The 25098-nt window shown below is 38.6% G+C and overlaps 1 protein-coding gene across 6 annotated transcripts in view; it reads right to left on the bottom strand.

Moving 5' to 3' along the window:
- CTNND2 (catenin delta 2) overlaps positions 1-25098 on the bottom strand; it is a 947950-nt gene that overhangs the window by 607346 nt on the left and 315506 nt on the right. For all 6 annotated transcript variants that reach the window (XM_036896685.2, XM_036896686.2, XM_036896687.2 and 3 more), the window contains one exon: positions 2937-3049. In XM_036896685.2, coding sequence (XP_036752580.2) covers positions 2937-3049 — 113 coding nt within the window. The remainder of the gene's footprint in view (positions 1-2936; positions 3050-25098) is intronic.

Raw genomic sequence — 25098 nt, 5'->3', positions numbered from 1 at the left:
CAGTGTTATCATGTATGATTTGATTAACTGTTACAAATGCATACTAAAAACATTATTTTCAATAAGTTTAACCCATGGATGTGACAACCCAGAAAGGATTCTTAGAGATCAGATGGAGCAATTTACCAACACCAATAAAGGGAAAGGAAAACCAAACTATACTATTAGTCATTTTTACCATTAATATAAAAAGTCTGAAAAATACTTGATTTTGTTTCATCTGAAAAACTCTCTTCACCCTCCCTCCCTAGTATCTTAAGAAATATGAAACAACATCTAAATTATCACAGACTTGTTCACCTATTCCCCATTTTCAAAAAAATTGTTTATATTCTATTTTGCTTTATTTATAAATATCCCTTTTGCAGTGCTAACTAACTAGGCTAGTTCTCTCACCTTTAACAAAGACTTGACTAAAGTTGCTTTTCTGAAGTCAAGCAATCTAGGTTATGACAAAAAAAGAACAGTGGAAGCTATTAGATTTTTCTCCAGTGAACATATCAGTAAATTGTATTATTCAAAAGTAGATTCAAATATTAGAGATTTCCATAATGAAAAAAAATTAAGCTTGATGAAGACTGATATATACCTATATGACAGGGGGAAATACTTAGGCAACGTGTTCTGCATTTAACACTATTATTTAACACACATTTATCACAGAATTATTGATTCTGGATCATGGGCTGTGAGCTAGGGATATGAAAGTTATCATGGGAAAAGTTGTCTGTCTGCTGTGGCAGTTCACTGGTGTGCTCTGTTCTCAGAGATGCAGCATCTGAAATGCAGCCGGTCCTAAGATTACCAAACTGGTCTCTGCGATTTTTAGGAACAATATGGTCTCCTCTGTAGGACTACACTCTGTCCACAGACTCCTCCAACAGCACACAGTCCACATGGCCGCCGTACCCCAGCACCTACTATTGGATGTCACAGATCTGGGGTCATTTCACATTCTCAAGAGTAAGACTAATTTCTTCCAGACCGGTCACTGGATGATTCACCCCGGGTCAGATATTTCTTTCTGACCCAAGAAGAATTGGGAATGTGAGGCACAAGATATAACATAGCCCATAACCTGCTCCTACTAGAAGCCCAGGTTGAGTGAAACAAAATAAAAGAGGTACCATATGCAAAAACACCACACAGAGAGACTAGGGATATGCCCTGGAAAGTTAATCTGACCAATAGTGAAACAACGGGTTTCAAAGCAAAACAGACGTCAATTCTACAGTGTGTATGAACTGAAAGAGCCTGATAGTATCTCAGGAGTTAGTCACCATTAACAAAAAAGCCTGTGTACAACCACATATATTAACTCAAATACACACTTACAGACATTATGTACCCCCCTACCTTAGTCTCACCAACCTCAACCAATCAACCTTCTGAAAACAATTTCAAGGGACTTAATTCCCTTTTTCCTTTTGCTTGTCCATCCTGCTTTGGTTATTTGGGGTATTCAGACCAGTCTCAGTGAGTTTAAGAGATCCCAAGGTACCTATTTGCAATTACTTACAGCCTAGGTACTTGGATGCAGAAATAGCTATGCTTACAGGTATCCACAACAAGGTTTTGCAATTGAAAATGATATTCCATCCAAGTCACCTAGTTGAACAACAAGAGGCACAATAAGTTCCATTGAAGAGTTTACCATGTTCAATAAAGAAAAGAATAATGTTAAAAGATTAATGGCAGGTGACTCTAACAGAAAACTTTACAACTACAAATATATTCTTATAATAATGAAATACTATAAACCAATGGATACAAGGATGTTTTAATTCTTGTGGCAGCAGGTGGCTGACAGACCACCAAACTCATTCTCCTGCTTCCTAAGCAGAGGGGCGCAGCCCCCAGGACTAGGACTCCCTGCCCCACACCCATCTATGAGGCCATGGGACTGGTTCTCCCAATGGCCTGTGGGTGTGGGGATGTAACTGACAATACAACTGATGATGAGGCCATGCTGGACCCCAGGGCTCTCAAAGAGAAGCTACGTCCTGAATCACTACGTGGAGGGGAAAAAGCCCTGACCAGCATCCACCATCTCTATCTGTTGCATGAGTAAGAAAGGCACTGCTATTAATAAGTTACATCACTATAAGGCCAGCGTTTATTTGCCAGAGCAACTATTGTTTCCTTAACTAAGACACCTCCCTAAAACTGTAGAGTGTTGTACACACACTATAGAACAAGATGATAGGAAAGTACAATGCATTTCTGAGGAATGAAAGTGGTCTTATAAAGCTTTATTTATGTTTTGTTCACATACACATGCACAACACACACTCTTACACACATGCACACACACATATACTTCTCTTTTTAAATATGAAGACATCCTAAAGTGGGTAATTTGTTTTGTGGTCAAGTGACTAAGTTTTGTTTGGTCTTTAAATATTTCGTATCTCAAAACAAACCCTAATTGAATAATCATTCTATCTATGGGTTTGAAATATTTTTACACATGGGCATTGTACGTGTGGTTGATAATGGTCAGCATCAAATATTACCGAACACCTTATATTAGGTTACATCAAAATGTCCTATCATTTCCAGAAGCTGCAACCCCAGATCATCTAGAAAAAAGAACCCAAATAGGAGACTGTGACTTGGCATCTCCTGATTTCCAGCAAGCTGATTGAATGCAAAGCCTTCCTTTGTGTACCATTTTGCACAATTTACATGCAGGGCAGGCATTCATTTTGTTAGAGTTTCAAGTACAAATCAGGCCATTTTGGACACCTTTTGAACATCTTAAATCAGATTGGTTACAATGCCCTTCCAACATTTGACGGAATGTTCCAATTCCACTGCCAGGTTTGTAAGGAGAAGATAAACACCACAATTTATTTTCACTGGCAACTCAAAGCACAGAACCAGTTTCACTGGCAACTCAAAGCGCAGACCCGCACGGAGCAGCTGCCCAGTACCTGATGCTGCTCATGCTCCCCGTCTGGGATCCAAGCTTGCATCGCTCCAGTTGGCTGGCCACGATCTGGCGCTCGGCCTCCAGTTCTCGGGTCAGTCTCTCAAACTGTAATTCCTGAAAGGAAACCACCAAAGTGTTACTTCTATCACCTATATGAAAAGCGAGATATTTTTCCAGATATTCCAAAATGACCAGAATGACATGAGGGTCAAGGGGGAAAGTATGCTATACCAAGAAAGATGTCAAATGTGAGCAGCAGAGGATGTTGATGTGGGATCAAAGAAGGACGTGCAGCTCACCTGAATGAATTTAACAGCACAGTCCTCGGACCTGCTGGCCACACAGCCCTGAATAAGTTATTTAAGCTTTCTGAATATCAGGTTCATCATCTGTTAAATGGGTCTACAATACTTATTTCATACAGCTGAGATGAGGATTAAATGAGACACCATCCATGCAAAATTAGTCTGTGCTGTGTTTGACAGATGGTCAGTACTCAACACCTATTAATACTTGTGTCACCAAAAGTATGACAATTAATAAAAAAACAATTCATTTCATTTTTAACCATTTGTAGTATTGTGTTTATCACCTACAAGGCTTCTAGATACCTCCATATACTAATTTGATCTTCATATTACTTACATATTGTAAACAGAAATATAACAATGCTTAAACCTACACTATTTTATGCTTTAAATTCCAGCAAAATGGAAATGATACTGATTCTATGCAGTTTAATTACAGAGTGAATAATTTTTTAGATATTTGCTCTATCATTTTTAAAAATAGCCAATTGAACCAATGAAGAATATTTCCACAAAATTGCCAAACATCCACTAATAAAGGATTAACTTTATTGAAAAAGGATTGAATCAGTTTGTCAAGGAACTTAGCTTGTTTCATCTACAGGACATTGATACCATATTTTAAGCTTTATATTTTATTTTTCTTATACACTTATGGTTTTTAATAAACACCATTATGCCAAATCATGCAGTTTAACTAAAAATTCCAGGAAAATTGTTTCCAATGTCACATTTAACTTCTTCAAAAAAAGTTATCTGCACAGTTATGTTTTAGAGGATGAGTAAACAAGAAAGCTGAAAAATGCAGACAAATAGGGTAGGGGCCAGTTTGGGAGAATTAAAACCCACAACTGTACAGGAATTTGTCTTCTCGTAAAAAGATGAGTTTATTTCATTTGCTACCCTGGGACATTCTGGGGTGAGACTTTGAAAAACTGGGGTCTGGTGTGTCCTCTGCATATACTGAAGATACCTTCCTCTTTTCTTTTTTACAAGAGCAGACTTTATGTCAACAACACTTCAGAGACCTAAGTAAGAGACACTTTACAAATGAGGGCTCAACTTTCCCCTTTAAGGTGCTGAAACTGAGGAAGCATGATGTCATGGAAGCTCAACTTTTTATTCTTCTATATTCTGGAGAACAGCAGAGATTATCTGAAGGAATAAATAACAAGACCTGAATGTATTTTGGGTATGCAACCTTCCCTTCTATGCCCTGTAAATTCTACTGCTTTTTTGGGGCAACTTCTTTCCATAAAAATATGCTAGTTCTAGAAGATTTTTCATTTATAGGCTTTATATTTTATCTTAAATCCATGTAATAGGAAACCAACTCATATCTTTGTGTCGGTAACACCTTAAAAATATAATAAAGAACATTATTTGTATTATCTAAAGTACTTTAATTTGTTGGATTGCTGTGCATGTTACAAGTAGTTCAATATGGCTAGACACTGCAGCGGTCTGTGTGGGGATTCATAAACCTTCTTGCACTTCTGTTAGGGCAGAACTGACCTTGAATATGCTTGCTCAAGGCTAGATCTCACTATTTTTCCTTCACATTAAGTTTTTGGGAAGGAGGTGACAGGACACACTTCATGCAAGCCATATACTCACAATTTTCAGTGTTCATCTCTTTATGTGTATCTACATATCCATCAGGCATCACTTGCCTTCTGTCTGAAATACTTAGTTTAATATTTCTTATAAGGTGGTTCTTTAAGAGCTAAATTCTTTCAGCTTTGCATACTTAATAACAGTCTTTATTTTGCCCTAATTTTTAAAAGACATTTTTGCTCCACTGTCCTCTCACTTGCATTATTTGACAAAATGATGGTGATTCTTATCTTCATTTTTTTGTACACATGGTGTATTTTATTCTCTTTCTCCTTTTAAAATGTTTTCACTGGGGCTGAGCAATTTGATTATAATGTCCCTTAGCATAGTTCTCTTCATGTTCTTATGTGTGGAACACATTGGGATTCTTGGTTCTGTGGATTTAGTTTCCATTAAATCTGAAAATTTTTCAGTCACTAATTCTTCAAGTTATTTTTCCTCTCCACTACCTCTCCTCCTTCAGTGACTATAATTAAGGGTATATTAAATCTCTTGGAATTGCCTCACAGCTCATGGATTTTTCCATTTTTAAAATTCTTGGTGATGAGATTAAAGATGGCGGCATGAGAGGAGAGACAGAGGCTTCCTCCTAGAACTGGATACAATTAGAAAATTTAATTGGCGAAACTAATCCTGAGAGAGCAACAGGAAAGAGGACGGCGTCAGACTGCACACACCTGGAGAAAAGAGCAGATCTCAGCAAACGGGGTAACTTACCAGAGCGGTGGCTCCGCGGGACCCGAGCCCCTCCCCCACCCCAGCTCACTGGCGGGAGGAAGAGAAATGAGCAGGGAGGGAGTGGAAGGCTTGGGACTGCTGAATACCTAGCTCCGGAGATCTGCTCTGGGAGCACAAACCTACATTTCATGGTGCTTTCATGAGACTCACATGACTACTGGGTTGGAAAGTTAATACAGGCAGAGTTCCTGGGGAGACTGGGATTCCAGCTGCTTGTGGAAAGCAGGGATCCATATCTGGCTGCTCTGGGACAAAAACTTATACATGTGTGACTGGCCCACTGGCTCAGGCAGTGGAGACAGGTACAGCAGCCAGGAGGCGGGGAACAGCTCTTTCCTACCCCCAGTACCACTCCCCTGCAACCCCTGACATTGCTTCAGGGCTCAGCAGCTCCAGAATAGAGCTTCTGGATACTAGAGGGCACCACATACAAACATGAAACGCCAAAGGAACCTTGTCCAGAGTAAAATAGTTAATACAACTCCCAAAAAAGATTTAAATGATATGGACCTCATGACTCTTCCTGAAAGGGAGTTCAAAATAAAAATAATCAACATCCTAATGGAGGTACAGAAAGACATCCAAGAACTCAGAAATGAATTCAGGTCAGAGATCCAATCGTTAAAGAACATGATGGAGGGTATTAAAAGCAGGTTGGATACAGTGGAGGAGACAATAAATGAAATAGAAACTAGAGAAGAGGAACACAAAGAAGCTGAGGCACAGAGAGAAAAAAGGATCTCTAGAAATGAAAGAATATTGAGAGAACTGTGTGACCAATCCAAGCGGAACAATATTCACATTATAGGGGTACCAGAAGAAGAAGAAGAGAGAGAAAGGGATAGAAAGCATCTTTGAAGAGGTAGTTGCTGAAAACTTCCCCAATCTGGGGAAGGAGATAGTCTGTCAGGCCATGGAGATCCACAGATCCCCCTACACAAGGGACCCAAGGAAGACAACGCCAAGACACATAGTAATTAAAATGGGAAAGATTAAGGATAAGGACAGACTGTTAAAAGAAGCCAGAGGCAGAAATAAGATCACATACAAAGGAAAGCCCATCAGTCTAACAACAGAATTCTCAGCAGAAACCTTACAGGCCAGAAGGGAGTGGCATAATGTATTAAATGCCATGAAGCAGAAGGGCCTGGAAACAAGATTCCTTTATCCAGCAAGATTATCATTTAAATTTGAAGGAGGGATTAAACAATTTCCAGATAAGCAAAAGCTGAGAGAGTTTACCTCCCACAAACCATCTCTGCAGTCTATTTTGGAGGGACAGCTATAGATGGAAGTGTTCCTACGGTTAGATAGCTGTCACCAGAGGTAGTAAAACCATGGTAGGGAGGATGGAGCAGCTGATTGCGAGGCAAATGCAAAATTAAACTGACTATCCCCAAAGTCAATCAAGGGATACACAAAAAGTACAGAATTTGATACCTAATATATAAAGAATGAAGGAGGAAGAAAAAGGGGGAGAAATAGAAAAGAACCTTTAGATTCTGTTTGTAACAGCATACTAAGTGAGTTAATTTAGACTCTTAGATAGTAAGGAAAGTAATCTGGAACCTTTGGTAACCATGAATCTAAAGCCTGAAATGGCAATAAGTACATACCTATTGATAATCACCCTAAATGTAAATGGACTGAATGCACCAATCAAAAGACATAGAGTCACTGAATGGATGAAAAAAACAAGACCCATCTATATGCTGCTTACAAGAGACTCACCTCAAACCCAAAGACATGCACAGACTAAAAGTCAAGGGATGGAAAAAGATATGTCATGCAAACAATAGGGAGAAAAAAGCAGGAGTTGCAGTACTAGTATCAGACAAAATAGACTTCAAAACAAAGAAAGTAACAAGAGGTCAAGAAGGACATTACATAATGATAAAGAGCTCAGTTCAAAAAGAGGATATAACCATTATAAATATATATGCACCCAACACAGGAGCACCAGCATATGTGAAACAAACACTAACAGAACTAAAGGAGGAAATAGACAGCAATGCATTCATTTTAGGAGACTTCAACACACCATTCACTCCAAAGGACAGATCCATCAGACAGAAAATAAGTAAGGACACAGAGGCACTGAACAACACACTAGAACAGATGGACCTAATAGACATCTATAGAACTCTACACCCCAAAGCAACAGGATACACATTCTTCTCAAGTGCACATGGAATATTCTCCAGAACAGACTACATACTAGGCCACAAAAAGAGCCACAGTAAATTCAAAACGATTGAAATCCTACCAACCAACTTTTCAGACCTCAAAGGTATAAAACTAGAAATGAACTGTATCAAGAAAGCAAAAAGGCTCACAAACACATGGAGGCTCAACAACATGCTCCTAAATAGTCAATGGATCAATGACCAAATTAAAATGGAGATCCAGCAATATATGGAAATAAATGACAACAACAACACAAAGCCCCAACTTCTGTGGGATGCAGCGAAAGCAGTCTTAAGAGGAAAGTATATAGCAATCCAGGCATATTTAAAGAAGGAAAAACAAACCCAAACGAATAGTCTAATGTCACAATTATCAAAATTGGAAAAAGAAGAACAAATGAGGCCTAAAGTCAGCAGAAGGAGGGACATAATAAAGATCAGAGAAGAAATAAACAAAATTGAGAAGAATAAAACAATAGCAAAAATCAATGAAACCAAGAGCTGGTTCTTTGAGAAAATAAACAAAATAGATAAGCCTCTAGCCAGACTTATTAAGAGAAAAAGAGAATCAGCACACATCAAAAATCAGAAATGAGAAAGGAAACATCACAATGGACCCAATAGAAATACAAAGAATGATTAGAGATCACTATGAAAACCTATATGCTAAGAAGCTGGAAAATCCAGAAGAATTGGACAACTTCCTAGAAAAATACAACCTTCCAAAACTGACCAAGGAAGCAACACAAAATCTAAACAAACCAAATACAAGCAAAGAAATTGAAGAGGTAATCAAAAAACTACCCAAGAAAAAAACACCTGGGCCAGATGGATTTACCTCGGAATTTTATCAGACATACAGAGAAGATATAATACCCACTCTCCTTAAAGTTGTCTAAAAAATAGAAGAGGAGGGAATACTCCCAAACTCATTCTATGAAGCTAACATCACCCTAATACCAAAACCAGGCAAAGACCCCACCAAAAAAGAAAATTACAGACCAATATCCCTGATGAATGTAGATGCAAAAATACTCAATAAAATATTAGCAAACCAAATTCAAAAATATATCAAAAGGATCATACACCACAACCAAGTAGGATTCATCCCAGGGATGCAAGGATGATACAACATTCGAAAATCCATCAACATCATCCACCACATCAACAAAAAGAAGGACAAAAACCACATGATCATCTCCACAGATGCTGAAAAAGTATTCGATAAAATTCAACATCCATTCATGATAAAAACTCTCAGCAAAATGGGTATAGAGGGCAAGTACCTCAACATAATAAAGGCCATATATGATAAACCCACAGCCAACATCATACTGAACAGCAAGAAGCTGAAAGCTTTTCCTCTGAGATCGGGAACAAGACAGGGATGCCCACTCTCCCCACTGTTATTTAACATAGTACTGGAGGTGCTAGCCACAGCAATTAGATAAAACAAAGAAATACAAGGAATCCAGATTAGTAAAGAAGAAGTCAAACTGTCACTATTTGCAGATGACATGATATTATACATGAAAATCCCTAAAGACTCCACTCTAAAACTACTAGAACTGATATCGGAATACAGTAAAGTTGCAGGATACAAAATTAACACACAGAAATCTGTGGCTTTCCTATACACTAACAATGAGCCAATAGAAAGAGAAATCAGGAAAACAATCCCATTCACAATTGCATCAAAAAGAATAAAATGCCTAGGAATAAACCTAACCAAAGAAGTTGAAGACCTATACCCTGAAAATTATAAGACACTCTTAAGAGAAATTAAAGAGGACACTAACAAATGGAAACTCATCCCATGCTCTTGGCTAGGAAGAATTAATATTGTCAAAACGGCCATTCTGCCCAAAGCAATTTACAGATTTGATGCAATCCCTATCAAATTACCAACAGCATTCTTCAATGAACTGGAACAAATAGTTTAAAAATTCATATGGAAACACCAAAGACCCCGAATAGCCAAAGCAATCCTGCGAAAGAAGAATAAAGTGGCAGGGATCTCACTCCCCAACTTCAAGCTCTACTACAAAGCCATAGTAATCAAGACAATTTGGTACTGGCACAAGAACAGAGTCACAGACCAGTGGAACAGACTAGAGACTCCAGACATTAACCCAAACATATATGGTCAGTTAATATTCGATAAAGGAGCCATGGACATACAATGGGGAAATGACAGTCTCTTCAACAGATGGTGCTGGCAAAACTGGACAGCTACATGTAAGAGAATGAAACTGGATCACTGTCTAACCCCATACACAAAAGTAAATTCAAAATGGATCAAAGACTTGAATGTAAGTCATGAAACCATAAAACTCTTAGAAAAAAACATAGGCAAAGATCTCTTGGATAGAAACATGAGTGACTTCTTCATGGATATATCTCCCTGGGCAAGGAAAACAAAGGCAAAAATGAACAAGTGGGACTATATCAAGATGAAAAACTTCTGTACAGCAAAGGACACCATCAACAGAACAAAAAGGTACCCTACAGTATAGGAGAATATATTCATAAATGACAAGTCTGATAAAGGCTTGACATCCAAAATATATAAAGAGCTCACACACCTCAACAAACAAAAAGCAAATAATCCAATTAAAAAATGGGCAGAGTAGCTGAACAGACAGTTCTCGAAAGAAGAAATACAGATGGCCAACAGACACATGAAAAGATGCTCCACATTGCTAGTTATCAGAGAAATGCAAATTAAAACCACAATGAGATATCACCTCATACCAGTAAGGATGGCTACCATCCAAAAGACAAACAACAACAAATGTTGGTGAGGTTGTGGAGAAAGGGGAACCCTCCTACACTGCTGGTGGGAATGTAAAGTAGTTCAACCGTTGTGGAAAGCAGTATGGAAGTTCCTCAAAGTGCTCAAAACAGACTTACCATTTGACCCAAGAATTCTACTTCTAGGAATTTACCCTAAGGATGCGGCACTCCAGTTTGAAAAAGACAGATGCGCCCCTATGTTTATCGCTGCACTATTTACAATAGCCAAGATATGGAAGCAACCTAAGTGTCCATCAGTACATGAATGGATAAAGAAGATGTGGTACATATACACAATGGAATATTATTCAGCCATAAGAAGAAAACAAATCCTACCATTTGCAACAACATGGACGGTACTAGAGGATATTATGCTCAGTGAAATAAGCCAAGCAGAGAAAGAGAAATACCAAATGATTTCACTCATCTGTGGAGTATAAGAACAAAAGAAAAACTGAAGGAACAAAACAGCAGCAGAATCACAGAACCCACGGATGGACTAACAGTTACCAAAGGGAAAGAGACTGGGGAGAATGGGAGGGTAGGGCGGGATAAGGGTGAGGAAGAATAAATGGGGTATTATGATTAGCACGTATAATGTGGCGGGTGGGGGAAACGGGAGGGCTTTGCAACACAGAGAAGACAAGTAGTGATTTTACAACGTCTTTCTATGCTGATGGACAATGACTGTAATGGGGTTTGTCGGGGGGACTTGGGGTAGGGGAGAGCCTAGTAAACATAATGTTCTTCATGTAATTGTAGATTAATGATAACAAAATAAAATAAAAAGAAATTCTTTATTTCTCTCTGTGTTTCATTTTGGATAGTTTCTAACAGTATCTTCAAATTAACAAATCTTTTCTTCTGCAATGTCTGTCTACCATCCATCCCATCGAGTGTATTTTCATCTTAGACAATGATGAATCAATCATCTCTGGAAGTTTCATTTTGGCCTTGTTTTATATTTTCCATGTCTCTATTTAACTTTTTGAACATATGGAATGTACATATAAAGGCTGTTTAATGTCCTGGTTAGCTAATTCCAGCATCTGGGTCAGCTTCAACTGACTGATTTCTCTCCCCAGTAGGGGCCCCGTTTCTGCTCCTCCTCTTGTCAGGTGATTTTTGAATGGATATCAAATTAACATTTTTTACCATGTTGTGGTCTGGATATCTTCATATTCCTACAAATATCTTAAACTCTGTTCTGGGGCACAGTTCAGTTCCTTGGAAGCAATTTGATGCACTTGAGTCTGTCTTGTATTTGAGATTTATGAGGGAGAACAGAACAGAATTTAGGGTTACACTACCTAGGAGGCCCTTTTACTCAAGGCCCTGTGAATACGGGGTTTCCCAGCTGGGCTGGTGGCTGTAGGCGCCTGTTCCTGGCCCTGGTGTTTCCTCCCATCCTATCAGCCACTTCGTCCCCTGCCCCTGGTGGATTCCTTACATACGTGGGCTGCTCAGTTCTCTGCTGAATAGTAGAAGGGGACCCTTGCAAATGGTGATGCTTGCCTTTCTCAGCAGTGACCACCTTTGTTCTATTTTTGCCCAGCAAATTCCAGCTACCTTTACCTCCCTGGGCCCTCTGCACTATCTCCTGAACTCAGGGAACCCTCTGGGCTCTTCCTGCATTCTCCTTTCTACACCGCTTTGGGGAAACTCCTTTAAGGCAGTAAACATGGGCAATGTATTGTAGGGTTCAGCTTATTTCCTCTGCCTGATGTCTCCTAGGAATTACTGTCCTTCGTTACCTAAAGGCCAGGGTCTTGAACACTGGTGTTTCCTATGTTTTGTCTGTAGATTCTGTTGTTCAGATGAGAAGGCATTTCTGGGCTTTGTCCTCTATCTTAGCAGAAAGCTGGAAGGTATTTAAAAATTAACAATGTTTCTCCTCTGCCTGACTCGGAACTGCATATTTTCTACCATATTTAAAAATTTGTATTAAATGAACTACTAACCAGCTAAGTACTTAAGTTTTTACATGTTTTCCTTAATGTCACTCACTATTACTGTAGTAAAACTAGAGGGCTTCTTTTGGGTTACTTGTTTCTTTCATTTGCATGATGACTTTTTAATTAAATTGACATTTTCTTTATTAAGGAAACTGAATCAATGTGTTACCTTCTTAAAGTGCCCATTCATTAAAAGTTTACTTTGTCATCGCCTATAGGAAACAAGCAAGTAATTAAGTGATTTTCCCCTCTGTGCTTCACTAAGGAGAGCACAGTAAATGCCAAGGTTCCCAAGGAGCAGGGAAGTTTCTCTTCACCTAAAATCCTGAATTTTATTAATATAATAACATAGAACATGGTAATGAAATTGGAAGCTAACATTTTTATTGAGTACTTACTACTGAGTGTCTAATTACTAGGACAGCATATAGGGTGGCAACTTTCCTTCTGGGTTGTCACTGTATCTATTGCCTAGATCACTCCTCGCCCATAGCAGGTGCTCAATAAATATCTGTTTATTAAATGTATCTGCAGTACTATTATGGTGTAAGCACCATAAAATTGCTATTTCCTAGATTCTGCTTTTTTCTCATTTTACAGAAACACACATACAATTAAGGTGAAAGGCTTAGTCTTGGCCAGGAAAGAAATCCTTGCTTCCAAAGCAGGAAAGTGAATAAGGTCAAAGATGGTGTTTTATGAGGTCTGAACATAGAGAAGGGGAATGTTGAAGGAACTAATTAACATGGGATGGAGTCAATGTTCCCAATCCTTTGAATTGTTTTGTTTTAGGAACCACTGTGATTCACTGATGCAGAGGACACATGAAGCCAACGCAAACTCTGAAGTTCATTAGCACTCATACTAAGTGATTATTTAAATAATTTGAATTTCTACGAAGTCCAGGAAGTGGATTCTGAAATGCTATACTGCCCTGTCACTCATTTACAATCACTGTCTCCCTTACCCCACAAAGGCCTCAGGCTTGCAGGGACACTGGCTTTGGGAACTCCCAGGACCCACGTTGGCCCCAGGGTGGTAGTAGGCTTGGAACTGAAACCTGTTCTTAGAATTGGGAGCTAGAAGACCTGCAACTGAGCTCCTCAAACTCAGGGCATCGCCCAGAGCATTGCCATTGCAGGGAATGACCTTCGGCTCCACTGAGAGACACTTCAACCGCGGTCTGGGCAGAGAGATGACCCTCTCCAGTTCTCACTTAGCTTGAAGTTCCAAGGGAGGTCAGACCTCTCCGGACTGACCAATTCCCTGTGTTTCTTAGAGACTTTGAGGTGGAAGATCATTCAAGAGAGGGATGTTGCTAATAAGGCCAGATGGGTACCCAATAAACTAATTGGAAAATTAAAAGTATGTGAATATATTTAGTGAAATTTGTAATAGTTACAAGTGAATATGTGTATTAAATTAACTCAGTGAAGGTGAGACTATAAAAAAGATGAGAAGACTGAAGAAAGATCTTTGAAGGTTATCTGGATTTGGAAGGTAGAAGGAACAAGAGAAACCAGCAGAATAAATACAATAATCGTGGGACAAAGGACCACTATTGTAGTCTTCTCCTGGGCAGTTTCAGTGGAGAAGCAGTGACGTAAATCAGGCTAGTAAAAGTGACATGACACCAAAAGCAAAAATAGACAAGTAGGACTACATCAAACTAAAAGGCTTCCTTTCTTGCAGCAAAGGAAACACCTAACAGAGTGAAAGGCAACATATGGGATGGGATAAAATATTTAAAGGGCTTAATTTCCAAAATATATAAGGGACTCATACAACTCAATAGTTAAAACAATGTTTTAAATGGGTAAAGTGCTTGAATAGACATTTTCCCAAAGAAGACATATACAGGAACAAGAGGTGTGTATAGTGATGCTCAACATCACTTACCATCAAGGAAAGGCAAATCAAAAACCACAATGAGATGTCCTTCAGGATGGCTCTTATTTAAAAAATGGTAAGTATTGGCAAGGATGTAGAGAAACCAGTACCCTTGTTACACTGTTGGTGGAAAACTAAAATGTTGCAGCCACTGTGTACCAGTATGGAGGTTCTTCATAAAACTAAAAATAGACCAACCGTATGATCTAGCAATTCCACTCCTGCATACATATCCAAAATGATTAAAATCAGGATCAGAAGAGATGTCTACACTGTCATGTTCACTGCACCAATATTCACAATAGCCAAGATAGATAAACAACCTAAATGGACAATAGACAAAGAAAAAGCAGTATATATACACAATATACACAATGGAACATTATTCAGCATTAGAAAAGGAGGAAATTGTACAAGCCATGACAACATGGATGGCCCTGGAAGTCATTATGCTAAGTGAAATATATCCCTTACAGAAGGACAAAAAAGGCATGATGCCACTTTCCTGAGGGGTCTAAAATAGTCAAACTTACAGAAGCAGAAAATAGATGGTGATTGCCAGGGGCTAGAAAATCAGGGAAATGGAGATTTGGTGTTCAATGGGTAGAAAGTTCCACAAGATGAACAAGTTCTAGAGGTCTGCTGTACAACATAGTACCTATAGTTAACAGTACAGTGTTGTGCACTTAAAAGTTTGTTAAAAGGACATATTTCATATTAAATGTTCCTAAAAGAATAATAACCACAATAAAAAAGGGCGTAATGAAACTTGGGAGGTGAGGAATATGACAGATATGTTTATTACCTTGATTGCACTGATGGTATTGTGGGTATATATTTATATATATCCAAACTCATCAAATTGCATACAGTAAATACAGGCAGTTTTTCTGTATGTCAGTTATACATAAATTATTTTAAAATAACCAAAAATGTGGTTCAGAAAAAGTCCAGAGAAACTGGAATTTCATGGGAATTTAGACTAGTGTTTGGATTTGAGAAGAAATCCTGAGGCAAAGGAAATTTTAAGAAAAAGCAAATTAGTGTTAGAAAATCTAAGTCTCCCCACTATGTGGAAATTATCTTGTTCTCAAGATAAATATTTATGAGAGTAGCAGAAATAGGATAACAAAGTTCATTAACTAAGAGATGGATTTAAATGATTTTCCCCCTAAAATAGAACATTGTTGAGTCACATAATACATTAGGATTATTAGAAAAATTCTCATATAGTTTTATAAATGTTTCCTTAAGAGTATAAGTTTAAAATTAATTTGGCTTAAATTTGGTGTTTTAAGTGTTTTAAGTGAATTAAAGCATGTAAAGTCTTTAGGGGCAGCTTAGCTAACTCAGTATGAAAACTGAAATTAGAAAGCATGTTTGCATAGTTTCATTAATTCCTTGAATAAATGTTTTATTTAACCTTGTGGCACAGTATCAGTTGGAATCATACAAGACAGATTTGGAGAAGTGGAAAACTTCAGACTGAACTAAGTAAAAATAGATTTGCCATAATTGTCCTGATAAAAGAAAATGGAAAGGGGACTAGTCAGAAGTGGAGAATGGAGAAGGTGGATGAGAAAACACAGGAAGACAAGACACTCTGTACAGGGCAGATCTGATTGCTGGAATCCAATAACTTAACACTCAAGCTGACCCTGCCAGCTAGATGAAGTTGGAAAATGGACCCCAAATATACCCTGGGACTGTTTGTGTGTACTACATATGCACATGCCAGATGCATAACTGGAACTAGAGAAATGTTTGTGAATTAAAGACCCACGATCCTTGTGTGAAGCTTCCTGGAAGGGAATGGCCAAGCAGATAACGGTTTTCAAAGATGGTATTTTATGATCACATACAAATGTGGGGGCACTTCTATAGGACTTCAAGGATATCAGTAGTTCTGTGAAATGTCTTCCTCATCATCATATTATTCTCAGATTTCAGTGTGTTGATCAACTGAAAGAATAAAAATAGGTAACCTTTACTTGAAAGGATTGTTAAAAGTTTATCTTGGTGATGGTTCTTTTGCTTAAATTTCCTCTTTACTTCTTTTCCTTCTTATCAGTGCCTGTCAGATTATATGCATATATATATATATATATATATAATGCATAAAATTATATACTTATAGAAAACTTAACAGCCATCTATAGTTTAGCTGTAGATGGGAAAATAATTGTCATTGTTTTTATATCAAACTGTACATGTACAAGTTGAAATGGGTAAAATATTTGTCAAGTTTATTTGAAACTCAGCAGCGAGCCCTATCTTCTCATTTCCTCAGAGGCAAGCACTTTTAACGTCCTGTTCTGACTTGAATATCCATATCTCTATTAACTGCCTGATATTATTTCTTGAATTTTCAGTTATAGGATAGTTAATTCATTTGCCAAAATGAAAGGAGGAGCACATTCCCAAATGAGGCAGGAGCTCCATTTTCCCATCTGCCCGAGCCTGGACACATTTTCTACATTTTCCCCATTCTCCCCATTGAGGTAAACTGCCATTTAGGTAGAGCAATTATCATGATGTAAACACTCTGTAGTGTGACTTCCTTATCATCATATAAAGCACTTTGTTTTCCCTAAGTGACAAGATTGTTAGTTTTTTTTAACCCCTCGATTTGAATAAACTTCTGTCAACACACTCAAACACAGGAAATAATACATCAGTTTCGTCTGTTGAAGAAACCCCTTTTGCAGGCTTCCACCTGCTTTAGTCTGGTTTCTCTGCCCAGCTGTCACCCTGGGACCTCCCTTCTCCTGATTCTTGGGGATTTCCTTTTTCTCTCTCATGTGGATTCCCTCTTTCCTGGACCTATAGTCTTCCTTGTTTTCCTACTTTCTTCTGCTGGTAGAAAATGTCTTTCCAGAGAGACAGTGTGAAAGACAGGCAGTTTTGGAGCTTTTGATTGCCTGATGTTTTTATTCTGCTCTCATGCTTAGCTTAGCTCTATGCCTGGGTATAGAAGTAAAATTTTCTATTTTGGGAATAATTTTCCCTTAGAGTTTTGAGATAGTGCTCCATTATCTTCTGCCTTCCAGTGTTGTTGTGGAGAAGTGTGAAACATTCGGAGTTTTTATTATTTTTGTATGAAATCTGCTTTGACTTCATCCCAGAAAAATGTATCTTCTCTTGGTCTCCTGGTGTCCTAAAATTTTAATGTGATATGTCTTGAAATAAATCTATTTTTAGACATTTTCTGGTCCTTTAGGGGGACCTTATAATCTAGAAACTTACATTGTTCAATTTTAGGCAATTCTATCATTCTATTGAAAAAAAATATATGCTTGTCTCCTGTTTTAAAGTTTTCTTGTGACTGTTCTTTTAACTCTTCATCCAGATGTTAAATATATTCGTTCCCTCAATTTCTTCTAAGTCTAATTATTTTCCAGTTTTCCATCTCTTTAATCTTCTGATTTTGCCTTCTGGAAAGTTTCTTCCATTTAATTATATAGGTCTTAAGGTATCTTGATCTGGGTGATGGTTACAGGAGTGTCTACACATGTTAAAATGCATCAAGCTGTATACTAAGATTTGGGCATTTTATTGCATGCACCTCAATGTAAAAAATAATTTGTAAAAATCATATAGTTCTCTAACAAATCACATTATTGTTATTATACTTTCAATTTCCAACACTTGGTTTGTCCTCAGAATATTCCTTTTATTATCACACAGAATTTACTTTTATGGATGTGGAATCTTTTTTCTTTCAATAGTGTTCATCTTTTTGTTGTGTTTTCTTCTCTCTGCATAGTTCCTATTTTATAATGATTTTCTGGGTTTTGTTTTTGTTTTTGTTTTTGTTTTTGATTTAGGACCTATCTTTCACATTATAGGCTTTTTGAAGTATCTCAAGTTCCTCAGCAGTCTGGTCCTATTTGAATCAGAGCTGATCAGACTCTTGGTATGAGTAGAGTGTATTAGCTGTGCTCTTCCAGGAGAATCATTGGGTGTTTCCAAGTCCCAAAGAAAACTCTCCCAAGCCCCAGCTCTGACTGTAAACATTTGGCCGCCCCCTGTTCTGGAAATGATGTAAAGGTAGAGGCTGGAGATAAGGGAAGGGGAGGGACTCAAGATGTAATAAGTAAAATTTCACTGACGCTCACTGTCAACTTTCAATACCCACTGTTAACACTCTTCTTTGTGTCACCTGAATTAGGATATTCTAATTTCAGCCCCTCCAGAGAAAAAAACCTCTGGTTTTGTCCAGGTGGGAGAGCAGCAGCCATCAGCTAAGTATGATGGGGTCAGGGACTGAATTGACATTTAAACAAATTTTCAGCCAATCTCCTGCTTACAGCTATTCTTCATGCCCATGTCCCCACTCCAACAAAGCTTTGGAAGATATTCCTTATCATTTGGCTTATGTCTTTACTTCTCCTGCTTAGAATCCAATTTCTTGGCTGTGACAAGTTATTGCTTTGTCTATTATCATATTTTATCAGTTCTAAGATTTTTTCATATTTTAATACCTCTGCATTTGCTCTCTCTCAAATTGGGATGACTTCTATTTGGTAGCATCACTGATTTCTTTCTCAGTACATGAAGTAATTCCAACAGTTGATGGCCTCTTGAACTTGGTGAAGTAAGGCTCTGTCGTCACCCATTCTCTCATTTTATGGGGTTACCCCTTTTAAAAAGTCTCACTGTCATTTTGCTGGAGGAGCAGGGATTAATGTAAAGGCTAAATTCACCTTCTTTGTTTGGAGGTCAGATCATTTTCCGAAAGAACCTGGAAACGTCAGAACAAAGGAATACACACTGGAGTGACAGTTAGTGTCACATGCCCCGGCCTGTGTACTATCTGCCGAGTGCCCAGAGCTAGAAGACTCTGATTTGCACAGGCTGGTCCTCCTACTTTCCCTTCAAGAACATACCTGCACCAGGGTATAAGTCCTGGTTCTTAGAAGCACCAATACCAATGCAATCATGCTGGCTGCATGTGCAGTAAGAGAATGGAAGATGATTGCTGTTTCTCTGCAGCCTCAAGATTCAGTGACTTCAGGGAATCTGACTTAGTGACTGTGCTTGCAATACTGTAGTAAAATGACTGTTCAAGTGATTTGATATATTTTATTGGAAAGTGAACTATGGCCATTGGCATTGCATAAACATCCTCACATGTTCTTCTACCTGGGAGAGGAGCAGAGCCCAGGACTGTGGTCTCTGTCCTCTGGGCTGAGTCTCGGCAGGGAAAATGAAAGACCAGTTTTCTACTGTGCGAAGTCTTTGCTCCCCGGTGTCTCTCATCTCTGCATGCATCAAGGATTTGTACCATCAAGTCATCTTGGGTGACCTTTTTTTTCCCATCACCTTTAATTCCAATTTCACATGAATGAGCTGACTTCATAGTCACAACCTCTTGGCAATGTTAATTTCATGCCCCTGAGACACGCTGCAAAGCCAGGTCTGAAGGAAAGGACAATATGACAGGGCAAAATGACAGGGGAACAACGGGGAGCCTACAGCAAAGTGTCCAACAAATCTGGAAAGAACAAGCCATGATGTCAAGAAGGAGTGGAACAAATCACTGTCAACTGGGAGGCTATGTAGACCTCATCAGAGAGTCACAAACTATGGCAAAGAGCTGTCCACAGAAGTTTACAAACCTGACAGATTAATGTTTTAGATAGCCAAGGTGCCGTTCTAGGTCACCAAGCAAGACAGTAGATGACAGGAATCAGCACCCTGATGCAGAATCACAGGCACCTTTCCACAACAGTTTCAATATGATAAAAAAAGAAGGAAACATCTCTTTCTGACCAACTCTTACATTCTGTAGGATTCCTTCCATTTTGTGCTGCCATTTTATCTTGCCAAATGCCTCATTATCCAAACAAAGCACATGTACCAGAGTTTACTTAAGTCACCTAAAGGACAGGACTCCATGAAATAAAGGAGGCCACATTTCTTAGTAGTGTAAAATGATGCAAAGATTCATTAAGTTTGATTAAAAACACTAGTGATACTACTATATTGGTGACTCTTAACTACAACTTGATAATTTCTAGAACTTTTCTGATGCCTGGTACATAACCCATATAGATAATGGGACACTGACATGCACATTTTGATAATTTTCTACTAGTGATTTTTATGCCCCCATCTGCTTAGCAATAACTATTCTATTTATGACAATAGCAAATAATAATGGCAATCGATATGTTAAGTACTTACTTATCATGTGTCACACTAGGCTAGGTGCTTTCCTGCATCAACTCATTCATTCCTCACACAACCCAGTAAGGTAGCATTTTATTGTCTGTAACATCTCAAACTTAAGGATGTTAAGTAGCTTCCCCAAAGATTAGCTGGGACTGGAACTAAAAATCTCCCTCAAACTAACTGTCCAGAACTCCAGTGCCTCTAAAACTCCAGGACAATTTATTCTCACTGTTTTAATGGAGGGTATAGAATCATGATCCTTACAGCCAAATTAATAACAAAATTCCTTCATGAGGATACAATTCACCTTTTCATGCTTTTGTCTTAGTTTGCCTTGCTTGCAAGCTTGCAAGTTCGTGCTCTCTTCTTTTCTCTTGCATGCTTTCTGCTGTATTGTGTTTGTGTAACTTGAATTATGGGTAAAATTATAGGAATAATTCTATTCAGAACAGAAATATTTGAGGGACAAAGGCCAATTTTTATCCTTTCTCACTCAATACTCCTTGTTGAAATTTAAATAACTAAATATTCATGCCAGTGGAATACGACATATGCTCTCATCATTAAACACCATCAATATTTGACTTGACCTATTGTAAGCATTTTACTTTGTTGCCTCTCCTTCCTTCCTGGAACACACTCTTTGTTCGGTTTTCAACACACCCTTCTGCTCTTCTCCCCACCTCTTCGGCTGCCCTTACTTTCTCTGGATGTTTCTTACTCTTAAGTCACCAATCTCCTTGGGATTCTTCTTTATTTCTATTTTCTTACACTTTCTTTGAATAATCTCATTGATCCCCACAGCTCGGATAACTAATAATGGTGTATATCTAACTGTCCATTGACATCCATTCTGGAAAACCCAGGGGTGCATTTCCAAAACTGAAATCACAGCCAGCCTGCAAACCTGCTCTAACTCCTTTCTTTCCCTCTTCCATTAAATGTTCCCATTATTTACCCATTACCTAATCCCCAAATTTGTGAATCAGTCTGGACTTCGTCCTCTCTAGACATACACAACAAATCATTAAATACCACTGTGATATTGTGATTTATAGTAAGAAATATGTATTTGGTCTTCATTCTTGTTTTTATCACAGAACTACTAAAACCCTTGTCATTTTCTAAATTCTGACCGTGACAAAGATGTTTTTGTTATGTTAATGAGGGAAAATTTGGAACACACCAGAGGATGGGGGCTGGCTGCTAGGAGAATCAACCAAGTAATTAGGGGATTGGAACCTTCATTCCCATCCCCTTGACATGCAGGGAGGGGTTAGGGGCTGGAGGTTGAATCAATTGCCATAGGTCAGTGATTTAATCAATCATGCCAAAGGGATGTGGTTTGAAGAGTGTCTGGGTTTGTGAACACATGGGACAGGACACCAAGAGGGTATGGGAGCTCCACACCCTTTTCCCATACCTTGTCCTATGCATCTCTTGCATTTTTGGCTGTTTCTGAGTAATATCCTTCTATAATGAACTAGTAATCTAGTAAGCAAAATGTTTCTCTGAGTTCTTTGAGCCAATCTAACAAATTAATTGAACCCAAGGAGGGGGTCTTTGGAACTTCCAAAACATAGCCAGTCGGTTAGAAGCACAGGGGACAACCTGGACTTGTCATTGACATGTGAAGTGGGAAGGCAAGGGTTACCTTATAGGACTGAGCCATTACCCTGTGGGATCTGATATTATCTCCAGGTTGATAGTGTCAGAATTGAGTTGAATGGTAGGACACCCAAGCAGATGTCAAAGAATTGTTTTGTGTATAGGGAAATCCACACTAGAACTGAATGCAGAGTCATAATCACCAATTCTACATCTCTACTCTGTCCCCTCTCTCTACCAGTAACACTGCAATCCTGGCCACCAAGAGATCTTGCCAAGGGACCTGCATTCATTATCCAGAGTAAAGGATCTGTCGTTGTTCATGCCTGCTTTCAATCTGTTCTCCACAATATATCCAAATATATCCTTTAAAAAATTAACATTTTAATTTTAAAAATTGACTTACTATTACATAATACAATACTTTGTAATAATATCAAATTGTTACTTTATTTAACATTAACAAATATTTTACAATTCTCTTCTGTATCTTCTGAGAACTCCTTATTTCCTAAAGATTAATGTTAATAGTTCTTAATGTTTAACCCTCCAATGGTTCAGCACTTTGTAAGATGAAAGGCAGTATTCTTACATGCACATCACGATGGCTCTCTTAAGTCTTGGTATTAATTTTAGGAACCAAATGTTCTGAAAATCTGACTGGTTGTCCATATTCATATTTTTCTTTTGTTTATACAAAAACATAGACATTTGCAAGTTAAAATACTGTTATTAATATGAAATTATAAATACAATTAAGTAAAACAACCCTCTCATGTTTTCCTCCAAACATCAATATCATCTAATTACAGTGAAATAATTAATTCATGTGCTAATTACAAACAAGTTACTCCCACTTTCAAAGATATTCTCCCTTTACTTGGCCACCAATAAATATATATAATACTTTTCAGAGTGAGGAAGAAAATTTTCTGAGAAAAGCATCATGAGATACCTGCTTTCTCCTGACCTAACTCCCAAAGTTCTCTTGCCAAAATGTGAAAGCTACATTAAAAAAAAAAAACTCAATTGTCAAGTTGCCATTTTCATTTGTTTTGATGTTTTATAATTTGCATGGCAGAATTACCCATTTTCCCATGATTTACCATCTTCCTAACATAAAATTCTCTTATGAATTTATGGATAGCTCTTTTACAGCTAAGTGTCTGCCAGTATTTCAGGACAAGGAGATATTTCAAGTCATTTCTGTGTCTCCAAAATTCCCAGAGAGTTCTCTCACTAAATCCCTAGAAATCAAAATTTGTCCCCAACAATAAGGTGGCATCATGGCTTGATTACTCTTCAGTATTACAATACCAGATTTCTTTGGTACATACATGAAATACAAAAGGAACGCAGCACCAGAGATTAAGGATGGCTGCATGAGAGGTGAGACAGAGAACTACTCCCAAAACCACATACAATATGAAAATATAGTTAATGCAATTAATCCTAAAAGAGCAACAGCAAAGAAGGCTGCACCAGACTGCATACACCTGGAGAAGAGAGCAGACCTCAAGAAACAGGGTAACATACCAAAGCCTTGACTGGCAGGACCTAAGCCCTTCCCCTACCCCAGCTAAGGAGAGAGAGGAAGAGAATCTGAGCAGGGAGTGGGTGGAAGCCTGGGACTGCTGAACAACCAGCCCTGGACCTACATTGCATGGTGCTCTGGAGATGAGAGGGGTTGGAAAGTTAAGACAGGCAGAATACTTGGGGAAACTGAGATTCCAGCCATCTGTGGAGGACAGGGATCCACATCCAGCTGCTCTGGGACAAAGGAAAGGCATGCAGTCTGAGAGTCTTCCTAGCAGCAAGCGGGCTGCTGAAGGGGCGGAGTTGCACAGAGCTTGCTGTGTGGGAGAAGGGATAGGTGGACAAGGTTGTCTGGGTGAGCTCTGCCCAGCTGGTTGGGAACTTTGAAGAGTTTCAGGCACTCCATTCTCCTGGCTGGCTACTAAGCACCGAGGAACCCCACCATGACATGCAGCCTGCTGCACCTTCCTCCTGGCCTACTGGGACTGGCTTGCAAACCTAAAGTCACTGCATTGGTGTCAGGCCAGCGAGAGTGAGACCTTGCCTATGACAGCTACAGAGGCAAAGCACAGAGGCTTACATCTGTGTGCTAGGCCCACTGGCTCTGAACTGGAGACAGGCACTGCAGCTGGGAAGCAGGACACAGCTCTTTCCACCCCCCAGGCACCAGCACCACTCCCCTCAGATCACCAGCCTCCAGGGACTGAACAGCTCCAGAGACTAGAGCTTCTGGGCACTAGAGAGCATCACATACAAATATGAAATGTAACAGGAAACTGGATCAGACCAAAATCTCACAAACCCCAGAAAAAGAGCCAAATGAAACTGAAATCACCAATCTTTTTGAAAGAGAGCTCAAAATAAAAATCATGAACATGCTCATGTAGCTACAGAAAAATATTCCAGAATTCCAGAACGAATTTAAGATGGAGATTCAATCATTAAGAAATTCCAAATCTGAAAGAAAGCATACAATAGAGGGATTTAAAAGCAGATTAGTTGTAGTAGAAGAGATGGTATATGGAATAGAAATTAGAGAAGAGGAGTAAAAAGAAGCTGAGGCACACAGAGAAAAAAGGATCTCTTAAGAATTAAAGAATACTGAGAGAATTGTATGACCAATCCAAATGGAACAACATTCGCATTATAGGGATACCAGAAGAAGAAGAGAGAGAAAAAGGGAAAGTGCCATTGAGGAGGAAATTGCTGAAAACGTCCCCAATCTGGGGAAGGAGATAGTCTCTCAGGCCATGGAGGGACACAGATCTCCCAACACAAGGGACCCAAGGAAGACAATACCAAGACATATAATAATTAAAATGGCAATGATCAAGGATAAGGACAGACTTTTA

The sequence above is a fragment of the Manis pentadactyla genome, chromosome 2, assembly GCF_030020395.1.
Source record: "Manis pentadactyla isolate mManPen7 chromosome 2, mManPen7.hap1, whole genome shotgun sequence".
Lineage (NCBI taxonomy): Eukaryota > Metazoa > Chordata > Mammalia > Pholidota > Manidae > Manis > Manis pentadactyla.
This window is presented reverse-complemented; position numbering and strand designations above follow the sequence as displayed.